The sequence below is a fragment of the Saccopteryx bilineata genome, chromosome 3, assembly GCF_036850765.1.
Source record: "Saccopteryx bilineata isolate mSacBil1 chromosome 3, mSacBil1_pri_phased_curated, whole genome shotgun sequence".
NCBI lineage: Eukaryota > Metazoa > Chordata > Mammalia > Chiroptera > Emballonuridae > Saccopteryx > Saccopteryx bilineata.
Genome location: NC_089492.1, coordinates 16,773,172 through 16,795,582, shown reverse-complemented (window position 1 = coordinate 16,795,582; position 22,411 = coordinate 16,773,172). Strand labels below are relative to the sequence as shown.

At 39.0% G+C, this 22,411-nt stretch overlaps 1 protein-coding gene across 4 annotated transcripts in view; it reads right to left on the bottom strand.

Annotated features, from left to right (window-relative positions):
* The window catches only part of ENPP2 (ectonucleotide pyrophosphatase/phosphodiesterase 2), a 104,496-nt gene that overhangs the window by 53,271 nt on the left and 28,814 nt on the right, over nucleotides 1–22,411 (bottom strand). For all 4 annotated transcript variants that reach the window (XM_066265765.1, XM_066265766.1, XM_066265763.1 and 1 more), the window contains exons 3-8: nucleotides 13,174–13,329; nucleotides 10,244–10,369; nucleotides 7,284–7,344; nucleotides 5,481–5,578; nucleotides 5,175–5,254; nucleotides 4,279–4,398 (exon numbers count right to left, since the gene is read on the bottom strand). In XM_066265765.1, coding sequence (XP_066121862.1) covers nucleotides 4,279–4,398; nucleotides 5,175–5,254; nucleotides 5,481–5,578; nucleotides 7,284–7,344; nucleotides 10,244–10,369; nucleotides 13,174–13,329 — 641 coding nt within the window. The remainder of the gene's footprint in view (nucleotides 1–4,278; nucleotides 4,399–5,174; nucleotides 5,255–5,480; nucleotides 5,579–7,283; nucleotides 7,345–10,243; nucleotides 10,370–13,173; nucleotides 13,330–22,411) is intronic.

Sequence of the window (22,411 nt, the reverse complement as noted above, 5' to 3'; positions counted from 1 at the left end):
CAAATTAAATGAAGGGTGTAGCTGTGGGAAAAGGGGAACAGTTTTGAAAAAAGAATATACACATAAAACACTTTTTAAAAACCTGAATCACTGCTGTAGGCTTTCTAGCATTTCTTTGCAGAGAGATGAGTCCTTTGCATTCAAAGGCATAGAACTCGGATAAGTAGAATTCTGGGAGCCTGGAAGGGTGGATGGGGCCCCAGTACCAGCAGGTGTGAATGAATCATTGAGATTCAATAATCAAACCAAACTAAGGATGTGAAGGTTGGTGGATGTCCTGGCAGAAGAGACTGTGAACCAGCCTGGCTCCTTCCAGGTGGGCAGAGCCAAAGGGGATGAGTGACAAACTACAGGTAGGAAGCACAGATGAACAGACCTCCCGTGGGAGTGCAGAACGCATCAGTCCAAAGCACGGTAGAGGGATGCCTACACGTGTCAGGCTGTGGGTTAGGTCCACAGAATAATGAAATAAATCAATCAAGGCCCTGCCCCCATGGGGCCCACTATCTAAAGCAGACATGTGAGTAATTTCAAAAAGATATGATCAAATTTATGATAGAAATAATGTGAAAACCCAAAGGAGGGTCCCTGAGCTGAGCTGGAGGGCTCAGCGTGAGCCACACGGGGACAGCTACTTCACCTGAAATGTGAAAGCTCAGTAAGAGCCCAACGCAAAGGGGCCAGGGAAGCAGAACCAACCGTCCTAAGTGCGTTAAGACAGAGTCAAAAGAGAAAGAAATACAGGTTTCTAGTCTGTGGAAAAGAAACAACAGAATAAAGAAAAGATCAAATTTTCCTGAAAAGAAAGCGAGGCCTTCCATTAGCAGGACAGTGAAACGGACCAAAAGAGGTAGTAGGCAAATGACTTGCACATTCTATCAAGCCTATTTCTTTGGCCTGGAAGTTCGCTCCTAAAGTCACTCTTCTCTTTGCTATCTCTTTCCTGTGTTTTTATATTACAGTGACTCACGAGGACGGCCTCAGGACCAAACAACAGCAAGCCTAGCAACTGAAGAAATGAGGAGAATGTATCTGCTCCTCTCCGAAATGGCTTCCTCCAGAAATTCAGGCTTTAGAAGACTTGCACCCTGGTGGGGTGTTGGACTTGTCTCTCAGATCCCCACATGCAGTGGGCCCCTTCGAGTCTCATTCATTCTCCACCTTGCTGAGTCCAAAATTAAACTGAACAGAGAAGGGCCCCGGTGAGGTATCTTAGTATGAAAAATTGCAGGGTCATAGCACAGAGATTTTTCAAAGAAAAAACACTCTTAAAAAACTTCATCAAGGCCCTGGCCGGTTGGCATAGTGGATAGAGCGTAGGCCCAGTGTGCTGATGTGCGTGTTCGATCCCTGGGCATGTTCGATCCATGAGAAGCGACCGTCTGCTTCTCTTCCCCCCCCTCCCCCTTTTCTCTCTCTTCCCCTCTTGTAGCCAGTGGCTCAACTAGTTTGAGCATTGGCTTCAAGTGCTGAGGATAGCTTGGTTGATTCAAGCATCAGCTCCAGACAGGGGTTGCTGGGTAGATTTTGGTTGGGTCACATGTGGTAGTCTGACTACCGCCCCTCCACTCACTTAAAACAAACAAACAAACAGAAACAATTTAATTAAGAGTAATGAACATACTTTTGTAATAAGAAACAGTAAATACAGTTTTAAAACAACAAAAAGAATTCTATTAAAATATGTATGAGAACTGTAGGCTCATACAGTGAATAATCATTTTTAATAGCACATCCTAAAGACTAACAAATTAAAAGTAGACTCAACTCTGCTGAAGAAGCTTTATCAGAATTTTTTTAAAAAGATAAGATAAAGTTAAATTATAGCAATTATTTGGGGGAGCCTATGGGTGAGATTCAAATTTTCAGAGAGACACCATACAATGTCTCATCCCATCTATTAGATTTGAAACTAGGATAAGAGTGGGTCATATTCACCACTTAGTCTGACCTTTATATTATTTAGCCAAATGTCTTTCTTGGTTTAATCGCTCAGTAAAAATAATTTGAGGTTCATTTAATTACCTAAAATTTTTGTTTTTTATAAATTTTTATTATTTTTAAGAAATATTTTCATAAATATTTTTTCTATCTCTGTTATTGTTCCACTGATGATTTTGGGAAATGTACAGCCACCGCTGAGAGGATGATACAAATGTTTAAGAAATATTTATTAAGGCTCAACTTTGCTTATACTGTTTACGGTTTCTTACACTCTTACACTGTAGTTTCTTATTGCTTCTGTCCGTATGTTTTCCCTATAGGCCAAACTTCAATGAAATATATTTTTAAATTATGACTACTATGGCCCTTGGGATTCTTGCTGTGGCATCCTGTTCAAGAAGATAGACGGATGCACAAATCAGTTTCACCACAAATCTTGGTCAGGCCCAGGAAAGTGACTAAACTTGGTCAAATGTGTCAACTCTGAGCATTCGAAAGGAAACAGGCAAACAGAGGGGAAACAGACTTCACCTCATGGGGCAGGGTAGCAGCGTTCGCTCTGCTCTGCTTGGGCAGAAGGTAATGAATGTGTGGACTCATCTTCTGAGTCACGCCAACCCAGAGGCAACCTAATGTCAACACTGGGCATAAGGTGATCCAGTTTGATAAAATTACTGTTTATCTCTACATCCTTTGTGGTTCCGGGCCAGTTTGCTTTCATGACATAATTAATATCAAAGGCCAGCTAGCAAGAGCTTGCTGGAGTTCTAATTTCAAGCATTTTATTTACACATAAACCGTTCCTCTATCATAAACTTTGTTTGTGAAATCCGCCCTGTAAACAAATTTCACCATGCTCACAACCTAGGTCATCACAGACTTCTGGGAGTCCAGCCTGAATAAAAACAGCAGAATCAGAACTTCTACTATAAAGAAACACTTCTACAGACATACAGAAAGTCTTTCAATGTTTGTTTTTTTCTTAACGAAAAGTTCCATATTTAACCTCGCATACTGATTTTATTGTGCGATATGAATTTTTTTTTTCCACAAATGACCTTTTCTCATAGAGCAATGCCGTTTATTTTTCTTACTTTATATTCTCTATTTTGCCCAGAGACTGCAGCAAACACTGCCAGGTATGAGATCACGTAGGGCTGGTACACACACCATGCGTACAGATACTACCTTCTCCTCTTGCCACGGCAACTGCCCAAACGTGCCCCAGGGAGCCACAACTCCCAATCACAGTTGACATGAGGGGGAGCCATCTGCCACCCCTCTCTCACAGGTGTCCGATTGACTGCATGTACTGGGATGTGTTCCTGCGGGGATTCTCATCCTTCCCCCCAAGGTCGTGCGCACTTAGTTCACTTCCGCACCTTCCACATGGATGGCGTCATGTTGCTTTGCTCATGTCCGACCAAAGCAAGTGTACTACCATACACGGAGTCACAGGAAAACTGTTATGTAGAAAGTTACCGACACCCTTTTGTCTTTCTGCCCAGGCACCTAATCTGCAGTAAACAGGATGATTTCTTTCAAAGTACTCATTTGCTGGTCCAGAACCAAGGTAGGATTCCACACATTATATGCAATTTTCAGGATGCTTTTAAAAATGGGGTAAACACAAGAACTATTGAATTTACTGTGGGTTTCATTGAGTTCCTGTTTGTCAGCAAGTTTCCCTGTTTCTGTTCATATGTCACCTGGACCAAAATTTGGGGGTAGATATAGTCATCACTTCTTTCTTTTACTGTACCCCCAAACCTAGCAAATCAATAAGATCTGACTATCTACTCTTTCTTCAAAATGTTTCTGAAATTCATCTCTATGTCACCATTTCCACCATTATCACTCTAATGAAGATACTTATCATCTCACACCTTTATAATCATAACCTCACAGAAACATACACACATAAATATTCACAGACACAAATATGTACATAAGCAATATAGATACATATATATGCCTGCATATATAAACATAGTATATATGTATTTATACAGATACACACATACATGTCGTATGGACTCATATATAGGGTGGGGCAAAAGTAGGTTTATAGTTGTTCATATGGAAAATAATACAACAACCAATAAATAATAATGCAAGAAAAAACTATGCTTTGCATATCACAACTGTGCACTTATTTTTGCCACAGCACGTGCGCATGCGTGCGCACACACATACACACACACACATATTTACACACAGTAACGAAAGAAACACTGCTAAGTATGAGAAAATTATATGCACCTTTTTTGCAGGTTACCAATTTGGGGATGAATGTATCAATACACAGACACACCAAAAAAATGCAGAACTTACCGGTTGGCCTCCCCACCATCTATGATTAAACTTCTCTCGGCCCCGAAGGTGGAAGGTAGCATCAAACACAGGATCATACATCGAGTTGCCAACTATACCATGTGACTCCGGATACAGACCCTTTGAGGAAAAGGAAATCTCTCACTAAAATAACCATATGATAATCCAGTTACATTAGTTCTGCCATGAATTCTCTTATCACGGAAGGTTTTATAGCAATAATTTTGAAATTTGTACAAGATATATATAACCTTTATATGTGAGCAAACATAAATATTATCTATGGACTGATTTTAAGCCACCTGAGAAATTTGACAGTATTATAAGAAATTTAATATTTGAGTCTTTTAACTCTTTCAACTTAAGAAGATAACAACAATTTTTATTACAACACATTGCCTTTAATTGAAATGGACTAATGTGCCTCCAAAAAAGTTTCTATTTCTAAAAGCATTTTTCCTTTTTTCCTAAATTCTATTGCTACCCTAAACAAACAAACAAAAAAAGAATAGCAATTAAATAAATCAAGGATGTTATAAAGAAGAAAGCAAGGTAGAGTTGGAAGTGTCTGAAAATTAAAACATAGCAGCCTTGAAGTCAACAGTTTTATTTGAAAAATCAAAAAATACACAACAGATCCTGTGGTGTTTGAGAGGTTTAATGTGTGTATTCAGACAGAACCATACTTGGAAAACGGTTTCAGTTTTCAAGTTGCATTGACGTTGGGTCACCTACAGCGCTGTAAAAGGCATTTACTGTGAACAGCAGAGGCAGATAAGAAGGACGACAGAAAAGTTTTCTTTGAACACTAAGGAACGTGTTTTAAAATTCTCCCTGTAAGTCATTTCAGGATGAAATCAGCCCTTTGCACCTGTATCATTGGAAAACATACTTACTGTGGCCAATGTGTATAAGTTGGGGAAGGTCTTTGTCGGGTACACCGGCCTCATGTAGGGGGAATGAGTGCCACAAGACCCTGGGAACAGAAGTTCAGATCAGAACAAGAAACCCAACAGGAATCATTTCATGCCCGGAAACCCATCTTATAAACTAGCAAAGGCACGTGGTAACCTTCACTTTTGTATTTCAAGTAATAAAACATATTTCAAGCCATGGACCCACAGATCTCAAAGCCCATGGCTGAGTAGTTACTTTGCAGGTCCTGAGTTACAGATGAGAACACGGTTATGAAAACAACTTACTTAGTTTTTCAATGTTAGGCATGACTTTGCTCCCTTTCTTCATGTATGATGCGCGGAAACCGTCCACCGAGAAGATAATTAATGGAGGGCGAACAAACCTTAAACAGTAACACATTATGCTTTAGAAAAATGATTGCCCCAGACTTCCCATTATGCTGAGTCATTCCCAATAGTTGGAACAAGGGATTCCCAAGATGAAACTTCAAGTGAGGGTATCTGTACATGCTCGGGCTTCCAGCCACGTAACATTTGTGGCACCTAAAGTCCAGAGTTAAATGACCAAAGTTATAAAATTGCCAAGGAAGGGAATGATTTCTCTTAAAGTACCTCTTCCATGACTGCCTCTCACATTGCAGACAAGGTTGTTCACAATGTAAAAGCTGTTTCATTAGAATATGCATTCTCTCTAGTTACCTGGAAGACTCCTATCCATCCTTTAACACCCAGCTTAAGGTCTCCTTTAAGATAGTAATTCATTTGCATATATACATTATAGTAATATATGTAAATATATTTTTATCATTCACATATATTACATTATAGTATAATGATCTGTTAATATGTTTATTTTCTTCACTAGTTTCAAAGCACTGTTTGTGTCTTATTCATCTTTCTACTTTCTGGACCCATAGTAGGGCTTTAATAATATCACATACATGAATGAATGAATGAATGAATGAATGAATGAATAAATATAAAATTAATAGCAGCAACAGAACTGTCACTAGAGATAAGCATTAATAAAAAAATCATTTGAAGTGTAGTTATAAAATAATTAAAATTATTGAAGATCTCTAAAAAGTTCATCACTAAGGACTGGGCTATCCATCTAAATAGGGCAGGATCTGATGAAACAGGCCCTTTGTTATATTCTAAATATACATACAGTTGTTTAATCAGACTTGAGAATATCAAACTATGAACAAAGCTATTTTGATAGTTTAATGATAACTCAGCAACTATAGGCTTGAGTTTATTTGAAGCCAATAATTAATAAGGCATATTTTAAATGAGTCACATATAAAGCACTTAGAACAATACTATATGAGTTCATTATCATTACTGTTACCAATTTAACAAGGCTTCTACCACTTAGACTGCTTTTTCCTCCAAAATAACTGAACACATTTTAAATAGTCAGAAACAATTGCCAGCCCACTGTAAAAGTCCAAAGAAGTTCAGGTGGCCCATCAAAATTTATAGAGACCAGAATGATGACAATATCTAAATACTTGGATTTCATGTCCTGAGCTATGCTTAAAACAAAACAAAATGCTCCAACAAATACAAACACATTTGTTGAAACTTTCTTTTCTGCAAGGCATTTGAAGGGTCCATGAATTCTCAGCAGTTTCCTGACAGGCATAATAAGTGCCTTCTGCTGGTCCCACGAGCTGTGGGTATCACTCTGCTTCAGTGGATTGTCCAGTTTCTGCAGCATCTGGTAGGAGTTACCATCTTGGATGATACTTTTGAGAAGTTGTAGAGACTTTCCTCCCCCAGCCCCAAAAGGAAAAATCAGCACTTTAGGGGGGAAAGACAAAAAAACAAGTCGCTGCCAGAAATGTTTCTTTCCTTCTTCAGTGATATTAACATACACTTTGTAAAATCTTCAGCTAAGGTGGGGATATTTGGTCTCTGATACGTGCAGAAGTGATAGGGGAAATTTTTTTTTTAAATTTCACTACTTCAAGATGCACATTACATAGCTTTACATCCTTTTTAACTATTTACCTATCTATATCCTGTGATATTTCCTCAATTAATACGTAAAATTTTATACCATTCATAAAATACACTTACCCTGCAGGGCATTCTGGCGCCTTTATCTCCTCACAGTCATCATCCACCCAATGGGACTCACCTGTAAGGAAAATAGCTAAATTGATTGGTGACTCAAATTATAAATGCCATCCAGAGCCTTGAAGAGTACAACCCTAGGAACCTTTGACTTCCTAAAGTAGTACACCCCAACACGATGAAAGAGCTAAGATTTAATAATCCCACGTGGTGTTTATGTAAACCTTCAAAGTCTAAATGGTTTCTAGGTAAAAACACCAGTGGCCTCAGTGAATAAAATTTCATGTTTGTTTCCCTCCAGAAATAAGCTGTTTGGTCATTAGATGGAACATTCTTTTCTCCACCACCAAACATCTCAAAGCCATAGAGAGCATCGCACAACTTTCTATAGGTTGGGGGGAAAGGCCGAGAATACTCAGGAATGTTAGCTGGGAGACTGCAATGGGTTATTTGCCAATGGATCTGTGTACAACTCTTGAACTTAGGAATAAAAACCAATGCTGTCTGGCCCTGGCCGGTTGGCTCAGCGGTACAGCGTCGGCCTGGCACACGAGGGACCCGGGTTCGATTCCCGGCCAGGGCACACAGGAGAAGCGCCCATTTGCTTCTCCACCCCGCCCCCCTCCTTCCTCTCTGTCTCTCTCTTCCCCTCCCGCAGCCAAGGCTCCATTGGAGCAAAGATGGTCCGGGCGCTGGGGATGGCTCCTTGGCCTCTGCCCCAGGCGCTACAGTGGCTCTGGTCGTGGCAGAGCGACCCCCCGGAAAGGGCAGAACATTGCCCCCTGGTGGGCAGAGCGTCGCCCCTGGTGGGCGTGCCGGGTGGATCCCGGTTGGGAGCATGCGGGAGTCTGTCTGTCTCTCCCCGTTTCCAGCTTCAGAAAAAAAAAAAAAAAAAACCAATGCTGTCTTTCACTCTTATCTTCCACCAAGATCTGAGAGCACAAACCTACATCTTTCCTAAGTTACTCTATCAAGAAAAGAGATGAGAAAAAGCTCATATTTTTAAAAATGTGGCTTTTTTTTAGGGAAAGTAAAAATTATCAAAAATCATTTACTTTAAATTTTTGTATAACAAACAAAAATCATGAGTCTTAAAACACAAGTAAATCTGCAACCAAGACTTTAGAGAAATCACTTCCATGGAAATAGTATTAGAAATCTCCTTGGTCAACAAAAATCTAACTACTGACAACTATGTAAGTAAGTACTATGCTCCTTAAATTGGGGAAGCTTTACCCCATATGCCCTAACACAGGCTGAACGTATAGGCCTCACAAAAGTACTGAAACTAGAATTTTAAACCAGCAGAAGCCTATGTTTAACGATTCAATGACCAATGATACCTAGGACTTTTTATTTTCTTGTCTAATAGCCCTTGTGGCTTAGTGATACATTTACTACATAAGGAAATAAAATGGAAGAGGAAACAAATTCGCAATCAAAGTTATACCTTATCAACAGTTACTATGATTGTTTGGATAGGGAAATTTTCCCAAACTTAAGATTAATGCAATACCCTTTTGCCACGACTGAACTCTACATGTTTTAAAACTGATTTGCTTTTTCCTTAAAATCTTTTTTTTAAGTTTTTTATTTTTAATTTAAAATTTTTCAGTTACACTTGACATACAATATAATATTATCTTCAGGTGTACAACATAGTGATTAGACATTTATATAATTTATGAAGTGGTCACCCGGATAAGTTGAGTACCCATTTGATAGTGCGTGAAATTATTATAATGTTATTGACTCTATTCTCTATGCTTAACAGAAACTTCTCATGAATGTTCAATGCCACAGCTAGGAAGGACTTAAGTTAGACCTAAAACGTGACTTGAAAATTTTACATAAAGATTCTTGGATCTTTCCATCAACTTCTATATGTGGGTGCCATGGCAACTGGAAAACTCCCCAAAGACAGAAACTGCACCTCTGTATTTTTCATAGTCCATTGATTAGTATTTATTATTGGAAGAAAACTGTCATATTCTATATGTGAGCACACATGCATGCATGACTCTCGGGCAGGACACTAGCTATCGGTGCCCTGATCTCCAGCTCCTACCCCCTCCTCAGGCTGCTGCTAGTTCCTTGACTTACAACTGCCTGCACCCCTGGCCTCAAGAGTAAGAATTCAGGCCTGACCAGGCGGTAGTGCAGTGGATAGAGCAGCAAACTAGGATGCAGAGGACCCAGGTTCAAAACCCTGAGGTCACCAGCTTGAGCATGGGGTCATTGGCTTGAGCATGGGGTCATAGACATGACCCTATGGTTGCAGCCTTGAACCCAACGATCACTGGCTTGAAGCCCAAGGTTGCTGGTTTGAACCCAAGGCTGCTGGTTTGAGCAAGGGGTCACTCACTCTGCTGAAGCCCCCTGGTCAAGGCACATATGAGAAAGCAATCAATGAACAACTAAGGAACCGCAACAAAGAACTGATACTTCTCATCTCTTTCCCTTCCTGTCTGTCTGTCCCTATCTGTCCCTCGCTCTGTCTCTGTCCCCCCCCCAAAAAAGAGTAAGAATTTACTTTCCAGAGCCTGCAGTAGAGCAGCCCAAGGTGAATCTGTGCTTGAGACTGCATCTTTCTGGGCCCCCTCCCCCTCTCTTACACGGTTTTCCTGAAGAGTGTTCCCTCAATAAATTCCACGTATGGAATCCCCTTCTCAGGCTCTGCTTCTAGGAAAGCAGACCTAAGACCAAGAAAGGAATTTTAGAACTCTCTCCATTATTGTGGTTCAATCTCAGTACAGAATTTGGGGTTATTTCCCTGTGATTTCAGGTCAGTGACTCGCAGGGAAGCAAAACGGAGAGAAAGAATCCCAAGCAAGGTAAAGGCACATTCCATGCGCGCCTCCCAAACCCATACCCAAGGTGTCACGTCCCCAATATCCAGGGCATCTCGGAACATCTCCAGGTTGTATTTATTCAAAGCTCAATCGGTCCGAGGAAAGGTGTACCTTTGCAAACCACTTGGTAATTAGTACAGCAGTCTCCCCTGGCCAAGCAGTCCTCGGAGCAGTGACAGGCATTGTCGTCGTTTCTGACTTCTCCACATCTGTCCTTGGTGCACTCCCAGCCGCCAGCTGAAATCAGCACAAGAAAACACTCTCACTGCTCCACGCAAACCAAATCAAAGGGGCCACAATTGCTCACAACGGTTGCCAACAAGAGCTAAAAATCCCACATCATCGAATCTGCTTGTGAAATTAGAGTTGGCCTGAGGCCCAGATGATATTTGGAGGACTTACAAATAGAATGAATGCATAATTTTTAAATCAGAGTCCAAAGCCAAACACAAGCGGGCTCCCTTGGAAAAAATGGAAACTTTACTGATTGCAAACTGTCCTAAAAGATCCAATAAAATGTATGCTATCTGAGGCTTGCGGGAGTATATACCACTGTAGGCATAGTCACTATAGCTCACCTTTTTAAAAAATATTTTAATTGACTTTGAGAGAGAGGGAGAAATATGGACTTGTTTTCCACTTATTTATGCATTCTTGCATGTGCCCCAACCAGAAATCAAACTGGCAAACTTGGTGTATCAGGGTGATGCTGACCATCAGAACGACCTGAGCAGGGCCCCGTTCAGCTCTTTAATTTCCTAAAGTAGCTTTACTTAACTTTAATCTGTTTAATCTAAATATATATCAGAGTGCAACTAAACAGCCTCTACCTACTATAAGATGCACCTGGAGGTTAAAATCCTAAACAGATACAAAAATCATAAAGGGGTATCAAAAACACTCACAGTTGCAATCATTTACCAAAGTGAGACTCTCACTTTTAAAAAATGAGAATTGCTGAAAAGAGAGTAGTGAAAAGCTCTTGTGCCGAGAGAAACACAAACTTTCACTATAATTTTGTAATATCTATTTAATTTCTTAAAACGCATATACATTTTAACCTCAAAATCCCACTCATTGGAATTTATCTTAATTAAAATAGACAAAAATATAAGCATGCATGAATAATGTTCATTGATACATAAATAATAACCAAAATGGGGGAAAATATAAATGCTGATTCATTACTCAGTGAAGTAGGCTATATCTGTTCAATGGAATACTATACAAACATTCAAAGGATGATGTATATAAAGATATATAAATACAGATACACCCTCCCACAGCATATATATACACACTTGTATAAATATACATGCATACATACATTCTGAACACACACACACACACTGAAACATTGATTGTGCTTATCTCTAGAGAGTGCTTGTGTCAGCCAAGCAGAATCTCAAAGACTGTTTTCTTTACCGTTTTGTGACTATTTGATACTTGATTCTTCAATAGTCGGCATATGTTATCTTTGTGCGCAAGGAATAAATGAGTTATAAAATGTTACTGCAGTGCATATTTATTCAAGCTGGGAAGAAAAGCATAAGCTACATTCAGAGAAAGCTAAGCGAGGGCCAGTAGATCCACTGAACTTTGCAAGGAGCTCTGAGATCAGGAGTCCAGAGGGCTGAGGTGACACTCAGGGTAGAGAGGAAACGTAAAACATTAGTTAGTTTCTCAGTGCCAAGCAAATTCAGACTGCTTGTTTGAAACAACATTTTAGAGCCAAAGAACTCTGCTGGAACATCTGTTCCATCCATATATTTTGTTTACAAGGCTCTCAGCAGCTAAGTTTGCAGACTCACAACTAAAGAAACTGGGAGGAGTTCCAAAGGGAAGTAACCCCGCCCCTTTAAATAAATGGCCAAATGTTTGGAAAATATATTATGCAAAAAACAACCTACTAATATGGTTCTTATTTGGGAGAAAGCAAACAAATCAGAACTCGTAAAGGAGTTGATGTCAGTTTTCATATAAATTAAGGGTTATTTCCTTATTAGAGGAGACTGGTGTCTCTGTTTCTAATGTTATCATTAGAAAGATAGTGTAATATCAATGATAATAAAAGTTAGGTTTTTGAAAGAATCATCTCATCACAAAAGTCCAAAAACAAGTAATAAGTTGCCCATGGAGCTGTGGAATCTCTGCACCCAGGCGTCTGAAGCACAGGTTGACCGTCATCTTTCGCAGGGAGTTTGAATGTGACATTGCCCAGCGGCAAGGTAGGCAGCCTACAGTTATCTTCAAAGTTCCACAGAAAGTGTTGGGCTTTGGAAACAGAGCAAGTGGAATGGCAGAAGTCTCCAAAGGTGCTTCTTCTCTATGTGTGTGCATTCACTCAGAAGCCTATATATTCCACTGTCTGTGCTAGTATAGAAGAAATACAAAGTCAGGAAGAGGTTTTAAAGCTGCCCTGAGCATGTGAGCCCAAGTAGAATTTCAGAGCAAAATTCTACTTGCACGGAGAACAGGGGAATAATATCAGGGTAGACCAATACTCACTACATGATCTGATAATAAACAAATGCTTGAAACTGTGCAAGATAGATAGATAGATAGATAGATAGATAGATAGATAGATAGATAGATAGATGATAGATAGATAGATGATAGATAGATGATAGATAGATGATAGATAGATACAAATCTAAAAACCCAACACTTTAAGAACATGCACAATTTCGCTCATGTGCCCTAGCAGTGAATGTGGGAATTGACAGCATGAGCCAGATGCAATGAAAATTAAAACACACACACACACACACACACACACACACACACACACAACAGCTTCGCCACAAATATTTCTAAAACCAAGAAATGACTGTAGCTGCAAAGAACCTTCTGCTATGGGTGAGCCTTGTGTGGAAAAAAAAGTCACACCAAGTGTACTCATCAAACAATTGACAATGATTCAAGAAACAAAACTAGAACATACAGTTTGGTTTAGCAAAGCAGGGGGCAGTGCCAGGGTGTGCATCGGCCAGGGTTTGTAAGCCATCCACTTGGGGCTAGAGGACTCAAAAGCTGCATACCTGTCTTCAAACAAAGCTCATCAAAATCATGGCAGCAGCTGCTGTAGCTCTTACACAGGTTATCACACCGACAATCAGGAGGTCCAACTTCTTGAAGTTCAAAGCATCTGCCCTTACAAGATCCAGAGGTGTTGGTCCATGGGGAGTCTGATAACACTGCAAGATACAAGAGACAAAGGAGTGGGACTGGGAAGTGGGTCGTGTCACCACGGAGGGGTGGCCCTGGGAAGCAGTATAGTGTGGCACAGCAGTCAGACTCCGGCTGAGCGGCCTGGCTCCGTCACCAGCTAGCTATGGTCCCTCCTAGGCAGGTTGTTGAATTTCCCTGTGCCAGTTTCCCCTTCTGTAAAGGGACAGAATTAATACAAGGAACTCTAGGTTATAATGAGAATTAAATGGAACAATCCATGAAAAGTACTTAGCATGTGACCAGACAAATATAAAGTGTAACAACTGTTGGCTATTGGTCTTATCATTTTTTACAATTATTATGACTACAAATTGTGAGGGTTTGTGTCTCTGTGGATATTCTTGATATCAGGACAGAAGGGAACTTCAATCTATGTCTTGAGAAACAAGAGGCCACTTGCCTATTTTGAAATCTATAGTTTTTTGTAAGGAAAATTGAGCCTAAATGTTCTGAGACCAGCATGACCATATGGGAATGGAATGGAGACTTTTAAGACCTCTTCCAGCCATGAAATCTATTCCTGTAACTAGAGTTACACAAACACCAATTGTACAATCTCAGCTTGTCAAAAATAAATTCTTATTTATTATCTTCATATGATAATTGTATGCCCATAAATCTTAAGAATCAACTAAAAATTGGGGAGGAGGGAAAAGTAGACAAAAATTCCATAAATTTGTAATATACAAGCAATGAAAGTTCAAAAATTAAATGGAAATTCCACTCATCATTGTAGCTAAAAGATAAAATATCTAGGTATAAATGTAATACAACCTATGTAGAACCTACATGAAAAACACATTAAAACTTTACACAAAGATATTTTTAAAAAGTCTTAAATGGAAAGACATATCATCTTGGAAGTAAAAGTATCCACATTATAAAAATATCAGTTCTTCCTAAACAAACCTAAAGCTTCAATGCTTCAATCCTTCAAGAGGATTACTTGAAACTTGAGAGAATATTAACAGTTTATCAAAAATTAATATAAAAAATGAAGAGTAATTTGGTGAAGATTAGATAGTAAATATATTCAGGAAGTTCAATAATTAAGACAGGCTGGTACCAAAAATCACCATATTTTTCACCCCATAAGACACACCTGACCATAAGATACACCTTGGGTTTTAAGGAGAAAAATAAAAAATATATTCTGAACCAAATGGTGTGTTAAAACATTTAATAAAATACCGTATTTTTTGCTCCATAAGATGCATGGGCATTTTCCCTCCATTTCTGTAGAGAGAAAAAGTGTATCTTATGGAGAGAAAAATATGGTAAGTAGGTTAATGTTGGGGGTGGGGATAAGAATAGGAGCAAATATATGAGAATTTATTTTTTAATAAAGGTAACATTTTGATTTTTTAATTTTTAAATTGTTTAAGTTACAGTTTACAGTCAATATTAGTTTGTATTATGACAGTAACATTTTTAATCAAAGGAAGAATGAAACTTAATCAGTAAGTAAAAGAAAGATTAATCAGTAAGTAGTGCTGGAATAACAGGCTGTCTGAAAAAAAAATAATCTGGATCTTCACCCAAGCTTAGAAAATAATTATTTTCTTTTTTTTTTTCTTCTTTTCCAAGTGAGAGAAGGGGAGCTAGAGAGACAGAGTCTCACATGCGCCCCAACCAGGATCCACCCAGCAACATCCATCTCGGGCAAATGCTTTGCCTATCTGGGACCATGCTTGCAACCGAGCTATTTTTAGTGCCTGAAGCAGAGGCTTCATGGAGTCATCCTCAGCACCAAGGGCCGATGCACTCAAACCAATTGAGCCATGGCTGAGGGAGAGGAAGAGAGAGAGAGAGAAGGGGGAGGGCACGGGGTGGAGAAGCAGATGGTTACTTCTCCTGTGTGCCTTGACCAGGAATCAAACCTGGGATATCCACCTGCTGGGTCAATACTCTACCACTGAGTCAACCAGCCAGGACCCTAATTATTTTCTAATGAACAAAAATTATAAGCAGTGTCATACCTGTTGCTAGAAATAAATATGTTTTGTAAAATACAATATGATTTAAAATTATCGATCATTTTTTAAATGCACATGAATCTTTCACCAAGAAATTCCATGACTAGCTATTTCTTTCTCATATATATTTGCAAAAAGTTGCCGAGATATCTGTACAAGAAAGAATAGTGCTCGCCCTCAATTGACTATTGCCCAGTCCTTAAAATAACGAGCTGATCTGTGTAGGCTAATATGGAAAGACCTAGAAAATATATAATCAAGTTTTTTTTTAAGACCAAAGTACAGAACAGTGTTATAATATTAAATAGTATATATAACAGAGATAGAAAAACAATAAAGAAAAGATGAAATAAAAACAGTGCCAGAGTTAGCAATGAGCAAGAGAGAGAGAGAGAGAGAGAGAGTCGGGACAGAGGCACTAGGAAAAATGTGCATATATGTAACTTTTCCAAAAGTGCAGATATAATTAACCTTTTTATTTTCTGTAATAAAATCTTTATGGAAATTACATCTGGTGAAAATGACTGAGGAAGAGATAGGCAAGTAGACTTTTTACTTTTCTGTATTTTAAGATTTCTAAGACATTTTACAAATGTCTTTTTGTTTGCGTATTCACTCACGTCTCTCATATATGTATGAATATATGCATGTGTATATATGTATATAAAATATATACTATATAATATGTATTACACATAAATATCCTAATATGTGTTATTTATGACATGCTATTTGTAATTTTATTTATTTATTTACATGTTTACAAATTTTCAATTCTTTTATAGTCAATATGCATAACTTTTAAAATCAAGAAAACACAGAGGCACAGAAAGGAACAGATGTGAATGACATTTCTAGGTTCATCAAACCCATTTATCTGAACATGCTGTTCAAACCTCAGTCCTCTGTCCTCTTTGAAGTCAGAATCACCCCATTTTAGCTTTTATGGCATCAGATCGGTTCAACCAAAGCAAACAGATTCACTAGACCGTGAGATGTGAAAAGCTTTTGCATGGTTGATTCTGGGATCTTGAAATACATACAAACCACACCAGTTCAGTTTAGGAAATAATGTCAGGTTTCCAAAGCAATGCTTTACCTCTGGTTCATAAACCACATTTTTCTATTGACTTTGGCCAACCTATCAAGAGTGCACGCTGGACCATAAGAAACCAGAGTGGGGGTGGAGGGCGGGATTGATATGTGAAAGAGAAAAAATACAGGAAGTCCTATAGTAAAAATAAAGGTAAGGCAAATGTTTATAACTGAACTATTTTTTTTTAAGGGTACTCCTTAGATAGAATCATTCCAACAGTCATCTAATAAATTCTGAGTAGCATCCATTCCTATGAGCTGGACACATAAATAATGACTCTTCCCAATAGCTGGCTCCTATCAATTATAACCCTTCTTCACAATGCTCAAACTGAAGACAGCTGTGTTGAGAAAGAGTTGCCCTTACACTCATAGTGCAACGATGTATCTCCTAAAAAGTAGTGCATCAACAGCTTTCATACCAGAGTGAATTCCTGGGTGTGTGTGCATTAGGGATACAGATTTCAAAATTCACTCTTGGCTGATGTGGATTCAGGTGACAGAGTCAGGAATCGACATGGGAAGGGAGATTGAGCCATGTACCACTTTGAATCCAATAATTCCAAGAATCTGAACTGCCGCACCTTTTTTAATAAAATAAAATGGTAGAGTGAAAAAAATATGCCCTTGGCCTTTCCAGGGATGTGCCTGCCCCTGCACATAACAAGGTCCAACCCCTGCTTGCTTTGTATTACTGTCACTTCTCCACCATGGCCTGGCTTTTTCGTGCCACGCCCGAGTCCCAAGTCCTTTTCCCCACTCGAGGCTCATGACAGATTTTAGGACTTCTTTTTTTATTGTTCCAGAGTGAATAGCCAAATATGGAAGGATTCCCTGCCCTATTACAAATCTGAATTCTAGAGTCTGTCAAGTCTTCCTTCATCTAATTTAAACCAAGAGACTATCAATGTGAGCACCTTGGTTCTATTATCAATTGCAAGGCGTGATAAAAATGGAAGGATCTATAAACTTGTTAGTATCTTATACTTTTTACCTTAGATTATTACTGATATGTCCATAAAAGTTCAAAACTAACAAGGAACTACAAACAACAACAACAACAAACACCCTTAAAAAGATAAAGTCCGAAATGTGTAAGAAGTGTGACGGAGGTTTGGAATTTCATCCAAGGCATTTGCCAATAGTTTTATGAGATCTAAATTCTATTGCTGTCTTTTTAATTACATATTTAAATGATGTTACTTTACTTCAAAAATACAAATTAGTTCCAGAGGCTTCAAATTTAAAGGTGACAGGTCTATAGCAAATAGGGACTTCAAATTTTAAAACCCGCATGTATGTACATAATGATATGCATAAAAACAATGTTATGCATGCCTTATTTTTCACAGTAGCATAATTTTGAAAAACACCAAAGCGGAACATGGTTTATTTCCTCCAAATTCATACTTCTGATAGAACTAAGTGAAATGATTTTCACTTATTTAAATAAGACCTTATTTCTAAAACATACCCTCTTACCATGTATATACAGAGGTTCTGTGGTAGAATTCTGATGCTATCTATATAGGAAAAAAATATAACTGATAATTCAATTAGATTATTGAAAAGAACCTGATTCATGGCAAGATTTGTGACCTAAACATTACTTCATTCTGGACTCCCAGTCATATTTCTCTCCAAATCTCCCTGCAAAACAGAAATGTTCAGATTTGGATGATGGCCAAGGAGAGAGGCCATATTTAAGTATGAAAACAGTTAGCTCAGCCCAAAGCTGGATGATTCTTCCTTCTAAGTTTTGTCTGGTCTTGAATTTGGTGTCTAAGATATAGCACCCTATCTGCTCTACCCATTTTCCATGGTTCTCGGCTGGAATGTTTCCTGAAAGAAAGAGCAAATAAAACTCTGACTTTGGTTACTGACAGGGGTTGTGCTTCCTCCTTCTATAAGAGGACTGAAACAGAATGGGTTCCCAGTCCTGGCCGGGTGGCTCAGTGGATAAAACATTGCCCCAGAACGCCAAGGTCCCTGGATCAATTCCTGGTCAGGGCACATAGAAGAAGCAATCAATGAATACACAACTAAACAGAATAACTAAGTGGAACAATGAGTTGATGCTCCTCTCTCCCCCATATCTCTCTCTCTCTGTCTCTCTTTCTCTCTCTCTCACTCAATCAATGAGAAATTTTTTTTTTAAAGAAACAGAATGTGCCTGACCGGGTGGTGGCGCAGAGTGTTGGACTGGGATGCAGAGGACCCGGGTTCGGAACCCCGAAGTCACCAGCTTGAGCGCGGGCTCATCTGGTTTGAGCAAAGCTCACCAGCTTGAACCCAAGGTCGCTGGCTCCAGCAAAGGGCTACTCGGTCTGCTGAAGGCCCACGGTCAGGGCACATGTGAGAAAGCAATCAATGAACAACTAAGGTGTTGCAACGCGCAATGAAAAACTAATGATTGATGCTTCTCATCTCTCTCCATTCCTGTCTGTCTGTCCCTGTCTGTCCCTCTCTCTGACTCACTCTCTGTCTCTGTAAAAAAAAAAAAGAAAAAGAAACAGAATGCCAACCTTGTCTGAAGTATAAAGGTCAGGAAAAGGAGGCAGAGAACACAGATGACATTCAAGATGCTGCCCAACTCTAGAAATTAACACTGTCCTAGGCCTCTTCTGAAGTAGATAATATTTTCTTCCTGGTCATTCTTTCTTGTTTAAAGTTGTCATTTTTTTGGTCGATATTTTTGACCTCATACCGTAGTGAGCTGCGCTCACCTACAGGCTTGCTCCCTGAATACACCACTTTCCATAAACACCCGATCCTGCCCGTTCCACTGTTCTCTCCTCTTCACAGCTGCTGGGCCAGATTTCCTGGACAATATTTTAAATAAATACAGTGGGTCCACCTGGGAAGTTTTCAAACACCTGTAGTTTCAATGTGCTTATAATTACAGTGTCCTCATGTGGAAAGACCTCGTAAACTACAACGAAACAGATGTCTATAAACTTCAATTTGAAAAATTAAAAACTTGAATTTAACTTGTAAGCCACTCCAATAGCATTTGTGATGGTAGTCAGTAGTGTAAGTCTGAATGATTTGCAAACCTGCAGCTAGACAGTGAAACCCTGTCATTTTAAATCCCAGATATTGTCAAATCGATAAAATAAAAATTTAAGCACTCATCTTCAAACATAATTGAAGATAAATAAAGCATTCTATCATCTGCCTAACACCTTAGATTGTCTTCAGCTTTGGTGTGGCGTTTTGTTTTCAAAAATCTTTTCTGAGAGAGGCAACATTACTTGGCATTTTTTTTTTTTTTTTTTTGGTTGGAAAATCAGCTCTCTAGGCCTAATTTGAGCTAGCAAAAGCCTAGCGAAAAATTGTAGCTCATCTAAATATAACTATAGTTTTCTTTTTATTAGCAATGATTTTTAAAATTTTTTACATAGGCTTTGAATTATTTTAGATGTCATTTTTTGGACATGATTTTGGAAGATTTGTTGATTTTTTTTGTTGATTCAAGAATTTATGGCCTGACCAGTGGTGGCACAGTGGATAAAGCATTGACCTGGAATGCTGAGGTCACAGGTTTGAAACCCTGAGCTTGCCTGGTCAAGAAACATATGAGAGGCAATAACTATGAGTTAATGCTTCCTGCTCCCCCCTCTTCTCTTTCTCTTCTCTCTAAAATCAATAAATTAAATCCTTTTTTTTTTTTAAGAATCTCTGTTGAACTCTACTGAAGACTGAAATGTCTGTTTTTGTAAACAAGATAGAAGATTCTGTATGGTTTAAAGATAACTAAAAAAATCACTACCCCAAAGCTCCAGGTAACAAAGAACTAAGAAATCTGTGTCCTCCCTAGAGTCAAATTCAGGTCATTTCAGTCCATTGACTGGACTGTGGTTTCTACACTAAGTCTAACATGAAGTCCCATGACATCACGAGACAGTTTTCCTTGCAGAGTAGGGCTGATAGACCTGCCAGCTTTGCAGTTACCCAGTTACCATGTGTTACTAGCCCATCTTTTAAACACCTTTTCGTTTTCATTGTAAACTGAGATTCCCAAAGCTATCAAATGAACGTGAACCATCCCATTCCTGTTATTATGATCTGGTTTCTCCACGATTCACAAGAAAAAGCTTTGCTCGAAAAGTTGTTAGAGAAATGCGTTTCATAGCTACACCCATGAATTTCATTCACCTTCACATACTTTCAAACCTTCAAGCCACTGAGAAGGATGATGAATGGGATGAACTTTCAAGTTTATTAGCCAGACCGTCACAAGCTGACGAATTTCTCTTCACCTTTCAAGCACTAAGCTGCTTATATTTCAGGTGCTTATATCTCCATTTTCACCTGGAGCCTGGAAGAGCATCCATCACACACTCCAGTAAAAAACAGACTCCACCGTCACACCATTAGCACACGTGTCTGCACGTGTACATGAGTGCACACACACACCTGTACACACATCAATTCTCTTGTCATTTTAAGGTGAATCAAACTGGCTGCCTCAAATGTATGTATGAGACAAAGATTCCTTCAAACTAAATTGCACTTATTACTTACATTTTCTTTGAGAATGTATTTCAGCCATCTCATTGACCTGATCGCCTTTATATTTGCCAAACAGAAGTATGACTAGCCCTGCTCATGTCATGTCTTCTAATGAATCGATAGGTGTTTTGTGACCTGGTAAAAGACCATCTTCCTCCACTATGACTTCCAGTAGATCACTAGGTCCTAACAATAAATCCAGCCAGCACGTGTGCTGGTTAGTTAATTATAACAGTTTGTTTGTGCTGCCACAGCCTTGAAACGCACACCCCAGTCCATAGTACAGCAGCGAGGGGCTGCCTGTGGGTAGAATGCTCTCAGCTATTGTTAAGATCTCCGAGGAACCACATTTGCCAGAAGCAACTGCATGCTTGTGAATGGGAGATTTTGCTGTGGCCAGTCGAAGCTGGTCGTATAGTGACACCCTTTGTGCTCCTCCCACTATATTTATGAAACAGTTGAGAAGCACTGAGCTTCCCAGGATTTCTTTGAACATAAATGTGTTGTTGAACATAGGCTCTGCTGCCTTTCTTCCTACTGTCTTGTTCTAATATGCATATAAAAGTTCACCCAGTGTTTTCTGATGTGAAATCTTTGCTGACAGAATAACCAGCCACATGTGTTCTTCTAGGGAGGCCCCGTCTAGGCGCATATTACATTTAAGTCTCTGAACGATGCTTTTACCCAGTTTCAAAAGGATCTCTCCGGTCCTGTCTAAACAACGGGCAAGCTATATCAATAGAAAAATTACTGGCCGCATACCCAAATCCAAAACTCAGACTTAAGTGGCACCGTATCCCAAGACCAAGCTTTATGCAGGTAGAATTTCCACTCATCAACCATTTTAGAAGATACCATAGAGTCCTAAAATAATAGATAATTTAATTAAATCAAGAATCAAATACATCATAGTATATTTAAGATCACTTAGATTTATTTATTGTAATATGTTATATTATTTTCCCAGAAGTAGCACTGTTTCATTAGTTCTTATAGCCATTTCTTATAATGCATGAAAATAATTTATTATATGCAAAAATATATTCAAGGATTAATAAATCTGGTCTGTACTTTTAAAAGTTCTCGAGTAGAAAGCACATAAATTCAGAGGCAACAAAACAGAATAGGTAGACCAAGGCTTTTTTTTTTTAATTCAGTAGAAAAGTCAGAAATCGTCTAGACCTGCTCCTCATCGTACAGCTAAGGAAACAGTCTCCACAAGTGACTTGCCCAAGACCACACAGCAAGTTATTTGAGGTCAGGATGCCAAGTCCCGGACTTGCATGACTGTTTTCCCAAAAACGTTGACTGTGAAAATAATGAGTTGGCTGGGTTTTACATACTCACTAAGGAAACAACTTTTAATATCAGTTTTAGCCAAAGTGATATATCAATAAAAAAACAGGAAAGAGTTCCTTTGAGGGTGCCTTGGAAAGAACCCGTGGTGGGCTGTCCAGCTGCT